The 13,210-nt window shown below is 38.5% G+C and overlaps 1 protein-coding gene across 5 annotated transcripts in view; it reads left to right on the plus strand.

Moving 5' to 3' along the window:
• LOC106572331 (transcription factor 4) overlaps positions 1–13,210 on the plus strand; it is a 536,793-nt gene that overhangs the window by 411,541 nt on the left and 112,042 nt on the right. The window contains exon 1 of one of the 5 annotated variants that reach the window (XM_082956964.1): positions 2,595–2,815. The exons of the other annotated variants lie outside the window; for them this stretch is intronic. Coding sequence (XP_082813090.1) covers positions 2,747–2,815 — 69 coding nt within the window. The 5' untranslated portion in view covers positions 2,595–2,746. Of the gene's footprint in view, positions 1–2,594; positions 2,816–13,210 lie in introns of those variants that run through there. 5 annotated transcript variants of the gene reach the window in all.

The raw sequence follows: 13,210 nt of genomic DNA on the forward strand, positions 1-13,210 counted from the left end.
CTACTACTACTAACCCCTCTCTACTACTACTAACCCCTCTCTACTACTACTAACCCCTCTCTACTACTACTACTGACCCCTCTCTACTACTACTACTAACCCCTCTCTCTACTACTAACCCCTCCATACTACTACTAACCCCTCTCTACTACTACTACTGACCCCTCTACTACTATTACTAACCCCTCTCTACTACTACAACTGACCCCTCTCTACTACTACTACTAACCCCTCTCTACTACTACTACTGACCCCTCTCTACTACTACTACTAACCCCTCTCTACTACTACTACTGACCCCTCTCTACTACTACTACTAACCCCTCTCTACTACTACTAACCCCTCTCTACTACTACTACTGACCCCTCTCTACTACTACTACTAACCCCTCTCTACTACTACTACTAACCCCTCTCTACTACTATTACTAACCCCTCTCTCTACTACTAACCCCTCTCTACTACTACTACTACTAACCCCTCTCTACTACTACTACTGACCCCTCTCTACTACTACTACTAACCCCTCTCTACTACTACTAACCCCTCTCTACTACTACTACTAACCCCTCTCTCTACTACTAACCCCTCTCTACTACTACTACTAACCCCTCTCTACTACTACTAACCCCTCTCTCTTACTACTAACCCCTCTCTCTACTACTAACCCCCTCTCTACTACTACTAACCCCTCTCTACTACTACTAACCCCTCTCTACTACTACTACCCCCTCTCTACTACTACTAACCCCTCTCTATTTCTACTAACCCCTCTCTACTACTACTACCCCCTCTCTACTACTACTAACCCCCTCTCTACTACTACTACCCCCTCTCTACTACTACTAACCCCTCTCTACTACTACTAACCCCTCTGTACTACTACTAACCCCTCTCTTTACTTCTACTAACCCCTCTCTACTACTACTAACCCCTCTTTACTACTACTAACCCCCTCTCTACTACTACTAACCCCTCTCTACTACTACTAACCCCTCTCTACTACTACTAACCCCTCTCTACTACTAACAACCCCATATCTACTACTAACCCCCTCTCTACTACTACTAACCCCTCTCTACTACTACTAACCCCTCTCTACTACTACTAACCCCTCTCTACTACTACTAACCCCTCTCTCTACTTCTACTAACCCCTCTCTACTACTACTAACCCCTCTCTACTACTACTAACCCCTCTCTACTACTACTAACCCCTCTCTCTACTACTGCTAACCCCTCTCTCTCTCTCCCTCTCTATTACTACTAACCCCTCTCTATTACTGCTAACCCCTCTCTCCCTCTCTATTACTACTAACCCCTCTCTCTCCCTCTCTATTACTACTAACCCCTCTCTACTACTACTAACCCCTCTCTACTACTACTAACCCCTCTCTACTACTACTAACCCCTCTCTATCTCTCTATCAATCCTCAACCCAGAGCCTAACCAGTGTGTGTGTGTGTGTGTGTGTGTGTGTGTGTAACAGGGCACAAAGAGTAGACTGTTAAGTGAGCTGCTGGTATATGAGAGAGAGAGAGAGAGAGAGAGAGAGGCAGAGAGAGAGAGAGAGAGAATAAGAGAGAGAGAGAGAGACACAGAGACACAGAGAGAGAGAGAGACAGAGAGAGAGAGAGAGACAGAGAGAGAGCGACAGAGAGAGACACAGAGAGAGAGAGAGAGAGAGACAGAGAGAGAGAGAGAGAGACAGAGAGAGAGCGACAGAGAGAGACACAGAGAGAGAGAGAGACAGAGAGAGAGCGACAGAGAGAGACACAGAGAGAGAGAGAGACAGAGAGAGAGCGACAGAGAGAGACACAGAGAGAGAGAGAGAGAGACAGAGAGAGAGAGAGAGAGAGACAGAGAGAGAGCGACAGAGAGAGACACAGAGAGAGAGAGAGACAGAGAGAGAGCGACAGAGAGAGACACAGAGAGAGAGAGAGACAGAGAGAGAGAGAGAGAGACAGAGAGAGAGAGAGAGAGACAGAGAGTAGTAGTAGTAGTGAGCTGCTGGTATATGAGGTACAGTGTGAAGGGAGATTACACAGTTAAAAAGGGGCAGAAACAGTTTAATGAAAGCATGTAGTCATAAAAGCTGTGGATGGGAAAAGTTCATATTTGGTTCTCTTCAAAGGATCCGATCTACGTAGCTTCATGCGTGCAGGGATATCTATAGCTTCCAGATTTACTATGGAAACATAAAAGTGTGTCGGCGTGTTTGAGAGAGCGAGAGAGACAGAGAGAGAGAGATGTAGTGTTTGTGCGTGCGTGCATGTTTGTGTGTGTTTGAGAGAGAGAGAGAGAGAGAGAGAGAGAGAGAGAGAGAGAGAGAGAGAGAGAGAGAAAGAGAGAGAGAGAGAAAGATAGACACAGAGAGAGAGATAGAGAGAGAGAGAAAGACAGAGAGAGAGAGAGAGAGAGAGAGAGAGAGAGAGAGAGAGAGAGAGAGAGAGGAGTGAAAAGAAGGCCACATGAAGAGGGAGAATCGAGTCAATCCCCCCCCCCCCCCCCTCTCTCTCTCTCGTCCCTCCCCTCTCTCCTCCCCTCCCATCTCTCCTCCCCTCCCGTAGAGCCCAACGTCAGAAATGGTTTCTCCCTGCTTTGCATATCCACCATGCTTGGCCCTGGCCATATGGGAAAATGACACTGAAGGAATTGTTGTGAGAAAAAAAAGGGGGGACAGCGAGTTAGAAATAAAAGTTTGTTAGAGTGTTACTGAAGAGTGGGGCAGAAAGACTCATACAACCATGTATTGTGCGTACACCATCCCAGGAATGACTGGAGGTTCCTTAATGTATTACTACAACGGCAAAGCGGTAAGTCATCCGTCCGTCTCTAACCGTCGACAGACGCGAGCTTGGTATTTTATCAGCTTCTCTCAGGGGTATAGGTCTCAGGCTGTCATTTCATGCTAAACGCTACCACTTAATTGTGGGATTTGTTGTTGTATGTAATGTTTGCCGGCGGTTTTGTCTGTTTTGTATCTGCTTAGAAAGAAACAAAGGCTAAAGGAATTGAATACAGGATGTGTTTTACACTGGAGGACAGAGAGGGACTCTGATTTTGGACAGTTTATAAGGTGCACGTTAACAATCAGCATGTTGTTAACCCACACTGGTCAGTCTAGTATATTAAACCTCTATATATCTACATATTGTTAACCCACACTGGTCAGTCTAGTATATTAAACCGCTATATATCTACATATTGTTAACCCACACTGGTCAGTCTAGTATATTAAAACTCTATATATCTACATATTGTTAACCCACACTGGTCAGTCTAGTATATTAAAACTCTATATATCTACATATTGTTAACCCACACTGGTCAGTCTAGTATATTAAACTGCTATATATCTACATATTGTTAACCCACACTGGTCAGTCTAGTATATTAAAACTCTATATATCTACATATTGTTAACCTACACTGGTCAGTCTAGTATATTAAAACTCTATATATCTACATATTGTTAACCCACACTGGTCAGTCTAGTATATTAAAACTCTCTGTCCAGCAGCTTTGTTAATGATAATAATATGGTTCGTATTTGCAGCTGTTAGCATTGTAATGCCTGTTGTACATGATTCAGTTATTTTAAATGATCTTAAATGAGGTATAATGAAAATACTGTGGAAGGGAGCCCAAAGGAACAGGGCTAATTTGATTTGAATGTAATTTAGTGTAAATCTACCGATGATATTCCTAGGACATGTATAATACTGTTATAGAAGCATGTCAGCCTATATAATTATTGTATAAAATAATTGTAGTTGTTGTAGACAGTATTATTTTTTATTTATTTTTATTCCAGATTCAGGGATTAGATTTGTCTTTTGCCTTCAGAAATGATAAAGAGGATATCTGTGTAAATGTGACTTGACTCTGGTCATGTTTTGACAGACAGACACACACACACACATGGATTATTATTGCCCCACACCTGTGAAATATCATGGCCTGGAAAAAGGTTACAGAGGAGAGAGTGAAAGAGAGAGAGAGAGAAAGAGAGAGGGAGGGAGAGATAAAGAGAGAGAGAACAATGTTTGTTTGGTTCACAATGCTCCCTGTGTTGTGAAACGATATTCCAAAGAGAGAAAGAGAGACAGAAAAAGAGAGAATAAAAAGAGAGAAAGAGAAGCGTGTGGAGGGTCAGTCTATCCGTCCGTCCGTCCGTCTGTCTTTTCCTGAACTATGCTATGCAGCTCCTTAGCCTCGAATAATTATCAGTCAGGAAGGGAAGGTAAGAGTAGAGAACAGCAGGCCATCTGAGAGCAGTTAGACGAGCCAGCGCCTCGCAGAAGGCCCTGTGTGTACTCACGCTGCTGTGTCTCTCCCTAGCCACTGTCATCTACTGGTCACTGCCCACTACAGAAGCTCACATCAACAGATCAACATGTCTGTTCGGTCTCCTCACAGTGTTCTCTACTGATGTAATGTCCTGTTTGTATTAAAGGCAAATTGCATATGCATCCTTAAATCTTTTTATTTTGTAAATTTTTTTATGAGCTTTTTTAGCAAGAATACATTTTTCATTTATGATGATAATACATTTTAATGTAATATTAAAAAATAAATGTTTGGTACTCCCAATATATACAATTTTTATTCACATATTTCTTATTTAAATGTTTTAAATTTTTGATTTTGATGCCAATTTTTGAATAGAGATTTTATTATCCCCAAATACAAAATAAAAAAACGGAAATATATATATATATACACCAAGACAGAAATTGATAACCCCTCCTACAGATAATGTATAGAATATTCATCCTTGGCATGGTGAATGCAGATGCTTCACCAAGTGGGCCTGTTCAGAACGGAACATTTTCCGATCGTTTCCCCAGTACCACGCTCCTGCTCCTCGCTACTACTACTAACCCCTCTCTCTACTACTAACCCCCTCCTCGCACATACATTGACCAACGGTTGACGGATGAAGTTTCCCGCCTTCCGGACGAGTCCGTATGTTCCCGCCCGGGCCTTCTCCTCTCCGTGCCCAGGGGGGCAAGGGTGGCCAAGTTGGCAACGATGTGCCCCCCGTTTATGCCCCGTTTTATAAACACAGGGCCCGTCTTTTGTGCAGGAGCTCGGAGGCCGTACAATTTTTTTTGGTTGATGATACGGTGAGCATTGTATACGGCGGGCCCTCGATGGACGCTTTGTGCCGCTCTTGATTCTGTGCCAAGCATCTTGCTGCATGGGGGTTGTTTGTGCTGTGCGTTCGTTTGCAGACGGATACCAAATATAACTCACACACACACAGAAGAATGTTTGTCTTACGTCCCGCCCGAAACCCTATCGATAGGTGGTCTTGTCGTTGTTTTATATTAGTTTATTGCTTAAAAATAACCACAAAGGTTTCCGTTGTAGCGGCAGTGTGTGTCTAAGTCTTTAGCCCGAGAACGGTGACAGTGGGTTGTTGTCTGGGGTTGGAGAGAGAGAAAGTAGAGCAGCCAGCCAGTGCTCCATGCTAGGCTTGGTGTTTGGTCTGAAGGAGCTTCTGGAAGAGAGGAGAGGAACAGCGTTGCAGACCGGCTGCCTAATGAGTCAACAAAAGAACTAAAACAAAAGGCCTCTCTCTCTCTCTGTTCTCTCTCTCTCTCTCTCTCTCTCTCTCTCTCTGTCTCTCCCTCTCTCTCTCTCTCTCTCTCTCTCTCTCTCTCTCTCTCTCTCTCTCTCTCTCTCTCTCTCTCTCTCTCTCTCTCTCTCTACCTCTCTCTCTCTCTCTCTCTCTCTCTCTCTCTCTCGCTCTCTCTCTCTCTACTCTCTCTCTCTCTCTCTCTCTCTCTCTCTCTCTCTCTCTCCCGTCTCTCTCTCTGTCTCTCTCTCTCTCTCTCTCTCCCTCTCTCTCCTCTCTCTCTCTCTCCTCCCTCTCTCTCTCCCTCTCTCTCTCTCTCTCTCTCTCTCTCTCTCTCCCTCTCTCTCTCCCTCTCTCTCTCTCTCCCTCTCTCTCTCTGTCTCTCTGTCTCTGTCTCTCTCTCCCTCTCTCTCTCTCTCCCTCTCTCTCTCTGTCTCTCTCTCTCTGTCTCTCTCTCTCCCTCTCTCTCTGTGTCTCTCCCTCTCTCTCTCTCTCTCTCTCTCTCTCTCTCTCTCTCTTTCAGTCTTTCTCTCTCCCTCTCTCCCTCTATCTCTCTCTCTCCCTCTCTCTCTCTCAGTCTCTCTCTCTCCCTCTCTCTTGTCTCTCTCTCCCTCTCTCTCTCCCTCTCTCTCCCTCCCTCTCTCTGTCTCTCAGTCTCTCCCTCTCTCTCTCCCTCCCCTCTCTCTTTCCCTCTCTCTCTCTCCCTCCCTCTCTCTCTCCCTCCCTCTCTCAGTCTCTCTCCTCTCGTCTCTCCCTCCCTCTCTCTTTCCCTCTCTCTCTCCCTCTCCTCTCTCTCTCCTCTCCCTCTCTCTCTCTCTCAGTCTCTCTCTCTCCCCACAACCCCATTCTAAACAGAGCTGCTGTTGCTGCCCAGGTCTCTATTGTTATGCTAAGAGAAACATTTGAATATTTCTCTACCTTAATTAGCTACATTGCAGAATCTAGTTAGGGTTAGTGCCAAGTCTTTTACTACTAATTTGGAATTCATAAATAAATGTTTGAAAGTATAAAATGTACAATTAAAATGTTTCCAATCACCATAAAATATTTTGGGATTTCATTACGGATTTCATTTGTATTTCATCTTTACTTTATTATTAGATAATAAAATATTTGTTAATTTTCATTGATTTGGAAAGAAGAGTGGATTTTTACTTCAATCAAAATGATTGATTGCAATATACTCATCTATTTTATATAGATACGTTTTTATTATATTGATTGATTCTTATAATTTGGTTCACAATGTTGACATTTACGTAAACACTATCACGTTGATAGTAAATGTAATCATTACAACATAATATTAATAATAATCATAATCATACATTTTTCATAATTATAATTAGTTAATAACATTGCTATTGTTAAAATGGTAAATTAATTTCGTCACGGCAGGAGTAATTTTCAACCATACTGTATTTCTGTGTGCATTATAGCGTATTGTATTTGTTGACGACCAGTTTGTTAAAATGAAACATAGTCATGTTTATAAATAGATAGTTGTGTGTGAAATCATCCAACATTGTTTTTCTGATGAGTTTACAGTGTAGCAGGCTTGATATGTTGGAGGTTTGTCTGATCTATCGTTCCTATCTCTGTGTCTACTGTGTCCATAAGGCTTAGGTGTTGACTATTCAATTTAATTCCAAATGTAACTTCCTCTGAGGGAGACTTGTTTTGTGGAGTGATTTATCAAACAACAAAACACGTATATAGAAGACATTACATGTATGGAATGACTTGGGTTTAAACCTCTCTGTTTCACAGATCTACTTCACATCAAGCTCCAACTTCTTGTAGTGAAAAGGTTTTAATTGTACACACAAGATGTTTTGAGAGCAGGTGTTTTTTTTTGTAAAGTAGAATGTCAAATGGCATTTCAGTATTTAATTAGTACTGTTACTATATCATTATCTATCTGTCTCCTCCCCCAAAAAGTGAAACGTTTCAGAATGTCAAACTAAATTGTGATGGGAAACAGAAATAATATAATTTAAAAAAATAAATATTAGGATGGTTATTTGCTATTTCACGAATAATATAATTTGAAAAAATTAATATTATGATGGTCATTTGCTATTTCACGAATAATATAAATTTGAAAAATAAATATTATGATGGTAATTTGCTATTTCACTAATAGTATAATTTGCAAAATAATTATTATGATGGTCAGTTACTATTTCACTAACAGTATAAATTGCTTCCTGTTCTTTAGAACATGTTGTAGGAAAATATATATTTTGTGTAATTATCTAGCCTTTCATTCCAACACACACGTGCCAGTATTTATCCTCCATCTTCTATAACGGCAGGACCATAGTGTATTTTTTCTTCTTCGTTCCCGCGCTAAACAACGCTTCACCATAGCATCCGTTGGTAGTGTTGCCGAGAACGTGCTGATCTACACAGAGAAAGGGTTAGCCGTCATCCACCCTATTGATGATGTCCCCATATGGATGAACCTGTCAGGCAGGGATGGGCCAGAGAGACACCCTTTAGAACCATTCCTGAGATAACTGGGATTTCCACACAAAGCGAAACGGGATAGTGATGGAGCAGCATCCCAAATTGCACCCTATTCCCCATTGGGCCCTGGTCAAAGTAGTACACCGTAGGGAATAGGGTGCTATTTGAGATACAGCCTGGGTCTTTCTGGTGATGGGAATTTGTCCGGTGACTGAGGCCTTGCCAGTTGGGTCAGGCTGATCAAACTGCAATCAGCATCAGGGCAGACTGGCGGGCAAGCAGGCGTCTGGGCTGGGGAACTTCACAAGGTGGCATGGCTGTTGGTCGGGTATGGGTAACAGCAGGCATACAGACTGGCAGATAGTCTTCTGTTGCTAACAACCTGGGAAAGAGGAGTGAAGGAGTGAAGGAGTGAAGGAGAGGAGAGGAGAGGAGAGGAGAGGAGAGGAGAGGAGAGGAGAGGAGAGGAGAGGAGAGGAGAGGAGAGGAGAGGAGAGGAGAGGAGAGGAGAGGAGAGGAGAGGAGAGGAGAGGAGAGGAGAGAAATATAGTAGCCGGAGAGGAGAGGAGAGGAGAGGAGAGGAGAGGAGAGGAGAGGAGAGGAGAGGAGAGGAGAGGAGAGGAGAGGAGAGGAGAGGAGAGGAGAGAAATAGAGTAGCCGGAGAGGAGAGGAGAGGAGAGGAGAGGAGAGGAGAGGAGAGGAGAGGAGAGGAGAGGAGAGGAGAGGAGAGGAGAGGAGAGGAGAGGAGAGGAGAGGAGAGAAATAGAGTAGCCGGAGAGGAGAGGAGAGGAGAGGAGAGGAGAGGAGAGGAGAGGAGAGGAGAGGAGAGGAGAGCTCTTTCCCTCTCTGTTCACTCTCTGTAAGCCCTGGCCTCACCCTCTAATCTTGACTCTGGATGGCGGTGTCACCGCCTCTACTCTACTCCATCCCGGGCCGAGATGGCGAACTACGTGACACAGTTTCTCTCTCGCTGTCTCTCTCTCTCTCTCTCTCTGCAGCAGGGGCCTGGTTCTATGGCCTGGCCTCTCATCATGGAAGTGAAAAGAGAGCTTTTGTCAAGGGGGAGAAAATCCCATTGAAATAGGTCATACCTAGCTGTGCTGGGCCGTGTGGGGCCGTGTGGGGCAGGGGCTCACAGACATATGTTGTGTAAGAGACAAATTATGCAAAACGCTGAGTAAAGTGGTTAACCCTCACCACGTAGTTTTTCTGCCTGTATTGATTGTTATGAGTGTTATAGTGTAATAGTGTTATAATGTTACAGTGTTATAGTGTAATAGTGTAATGGTGTTTTAGTGTTATAGTGTAATAGTGTTACAGTGTAATGGTGGTATAGTGTAATGGTGTTATAGTGTTATAGTGAAATAGTGTTATAGTGTAATAGTGTTATAGTGTTATAGTGTAGTAGTGTAATATTGTTATAGTGTAATGTGTAATAGTGTAATAGTGTAATAGTGTGATAGTGTAATAGTGTAATAGTGTAATAGTGTAATAGTGTAATAGTGTAATAGTGTAATAGTGTAATAGTGTAATAGTGTAATAGTGTAATAGTGTAATAGTGTAATAGTGTAATAGTGTAATAGTGTGATAGTGTGATAGTGTAATAGTGTAATAGTGTGATAGTGTAATAGTGTAATAGTGTAATAGTGTAATAGTGTAATAGTGTAATAGTGTAATAGTGTAATAGTGTAATAGTGTATAGTGTAATAGTGTAATAGTGTAATAGTATGATAGTGTAATAGTGTAATAGTGTAATAGTGTAATAGTGTAATAGTGTAATAGTGTAATAGTGTAATAGTGTAATAGTGTGATAGTGTAATAGTGTAATAGTGATGATAGTGTAATAGTGTGATAGTGTAATAGTGTAATAGTGTAATAGTGTAATAGTGTAATAGTGTAATAGTGTAATAGTGTAATAGTGTAATAGTGTAATAGTGTAATAGTGATGATAGTGTAATAGTGTAATAGTGTAATAGTGTAATAGTGTAATAGTGTAATAGTGTAATAGTGTAATAGTGATGATAGTGTAATAGTGTAATAGTGATGATAGTGTAATAGTGATGATAGTGTAATAGTGTAATAGTGTAATAGTGTAATAGTGTAATAGTGTAATAGTGTAATAGTGTGATAGTGTAATAGTGTAATAGTGTAATAGTGTAATAGTGTAATAGTGTAATAGTGATGATAGTGTAATAGTGTAATAGTGATGATAGTGTAATAGTGTGATAGTGTAATAGTGTAATAGTGTGATAGTGTAATAGTGTAATAGTGTAATAGTGTAATAGTGTAATAGTGTGATAGTGTAATAGTGTAATAGTGTAATAGTGTAATAGTGTGATAGTGTAATAGTGTAATAGTGTAATAGTGTAATAGTGTAATAGTGTAATAGTGTAATAGTGTAATAGTGTAATAGTGTAATAGTGTAATAGTGTAATAGTGTGATAGTGTAATAGTGTAATAGTGTAATAGTGTAATAGTGTAATAGTGTAATAGTGTAATAGTGTGATAGTGTAATAGTGTAATAGTGTAATAGTGTAATAGTGTAATAGTGTAATAGTGTAATAGTGTGATAGTGTAATAGTGTAATAGTGTAATAGTGTAATAGTGTAATAGTGTAATAGTGTAATAGTGTAATAGTGTAATAGTGTAATAGTGTAATAGTGTAATAGTGTAATAGTGTAATAGTGTAATAGTGTAATAGTGTAATAGTGTAATAGTGTGATAGTGTAATAGTGTAATAGTGTAATAGTGTAATAGTGTAATAGTGTAATAGTGTAATAGTGTAATAGTGTAATAGTGTAATAGTGTAATAGTGTAATAGTGTAATAGTGTGATAGTGTAATAGTGTAATAGTGTAATAGTGTAATAGTGTAATAGTGTAATAGTGTAATAGTGTAATAGTGTAATAGTGTAATAGTGTAATAGTGTAATAGTGTGATAGTGTAATAGTGTAATAGTGTGATAGTGTAATAGTGTAATAGTGTAATAGTGTAATAGTGTAATAGTGTAATAGTGTAATAGTGTAATAGTGTAATAGTGTAATAGTGTAATAGTGTAATAGTGTAATAGTGTGATAGTGTAATAGTGTAATAGTGTAATAGTGTAATAGTGTAATAGTGTAATAGTGTAATAGTGTAATAGTGTAATAGTGTAATAGTGTAATAGTGTAATAGTGTAATAGTGTAATAGTGTGATAGTGTAATAGTGTAATAGTGTAATAGTGTAATAGTGTAATAGTGTAATAGTGTAATAGTGTAATAGTGTGATAGTGTAATAGTGTAATAGTGTAATAGTGTAATAGTGTGATAGTGTAATAGTGTAATAGTGTAATAGTGTAATAGTGTAATAGTGTAATAGTGTAATAGTGTAATAGTGTAATAGTGTAATAGTGTAATAGTGTAATAGTGTGATAGTGTAATAGTGTAATAGTGTAATAGTGTAATAGTGTAATAGTGATGATAGTGTAATAGTGTAATAGTGTAATAGTGTAATAGTGTAATAGTGTAATAGTGTAATAGTGTAATAGTGTAATAGTGTAATAGTGTATAGTGTAATAGTGTAATAGTGTAATAGTGTTATAGTGATAATAGTGTAATAGTGTGATAGTGTAATAGTGTAATAGTGTAATAGTGTGATAGTGTAATAGTGTAATAGTGTAATAGTGTAATAGTGTAATAGTGTAATAGTGTAATAGTGTAATAGTGTAATAGTGTAATAGTGTAATAGTGTAATAGTGTAATAGTGTAATAGTGTAATAGTGTAATAGTGTAATAGTGTAATAGTGTAATAGTGTAATAGTGTAATAGTGTAATAGTGTAATAGTGTAATAGTGTAATAGTGTAATAGTGTAATAGTGTAATAGTGTAATAGTGTAATAGTGTATAGTTATAGTGTAATAGTGTGATAGTGTAATAGTGTAATAGTGTGATAGTGTAATAGTGTAATAGTGTAATAGTGTAATAGTGTAATAGTGTAATAGTGATGATAGTGTAATAGTGTTATAATGTAATAGTGTAATAGTGTATAGGTTATAGTGTAATAGTGTTATAGTGTAATAGTGTAATAGTGTTATAGTGTAATAGTGTTATAGTGTAATAGTGTAATAGTGTTATAGTGTTATAGTGTTATAGTGTAATAGTGTAATAGTGTAGTAGTGTTGTAGTGTTGTAGTGTTATAATGTTATAGTGTTATAGTGTTATAAGGTTATAGTGTAATAGTGTTGTAGTGTTGTAGTGTTGTAATGTTATAGTGTTATAGTGTTATAGTGTTATAGTGTTATAGTGTAATAGTGTTATAGTGTTATAGTGTTATAGTGTAATAGTGTAATAGTGTTTTAGTGTTATAATGTTATAATGTTATAGTGTTATAGTGTAATAGTGTAATAGTGTTTTAGTGTTATAATGTAATAGTGTTTTAGTGTTATAGTGTAATAGTGTTATAGTGTAATAGTGTTATAGTGTTATAGTGTTTTAGTGTTATAATGTTATAATGTTATAGTGTTATAGTGTAATAGTGTAATAGTGTTATAGTGTTATAATGTTATAATGTTATAGTGTTATAGTGTTATAGTGTTATAATGTTATAGTGTAATAGTGTTATAGTGTTGTAGTGTAATAGTGTTATAGTGTAATAGTGTTATAGTGTTATAGTGTAATAGTGTAATAGGTTTATAGTGTTATAGTGTAATAGTGTTATAGTGTTATAATGTTATAATGTTATAGTGTAATGGTGTTATAATGTTCTAGTGTTATAGTGTAATATTGTAATAATCAGAATTTATTTTTTATGTTTTACATGAAATGCACTATGCATTTTGTGGGATGAATGCTGTAACAACACAGAATACAACAATGAATAAAAGACCCATGATGGTAGTGACTGTCCATTACTGCTGATCACTCATTAACCAACACTTATTCACATTACTTTAATAAAAGATTTCAGTTATTGTATATATTACATTAGTTTTATTTGATAACTTTATTATTTAATTCCAAGTCATCATCTCATCTCTATAGAGCTGCTGTCTGACAAAATCACAATTTTAATAGTTGTTCAAAGTAAATAAGACATACTACTATGACTGCTGAGTACCAACTATCAGTTACTTATATCATGTATTTTCAGGTAGAGATACCTAGTGAAGCAACT

The sequence above is a fragment of the Salmo salar genome, chromosome 01 (assembly GCF_965601325.2).
Source record: "Salmo salar chromosome 01, fSalSal1, whole genome shotgun sequence".
Lineage (NCBI taxonomy): Eukaryota > Metazoa > Chordata > Actinopteri > Salmoniformes > Salmonidae > Salmo > Salmo salar.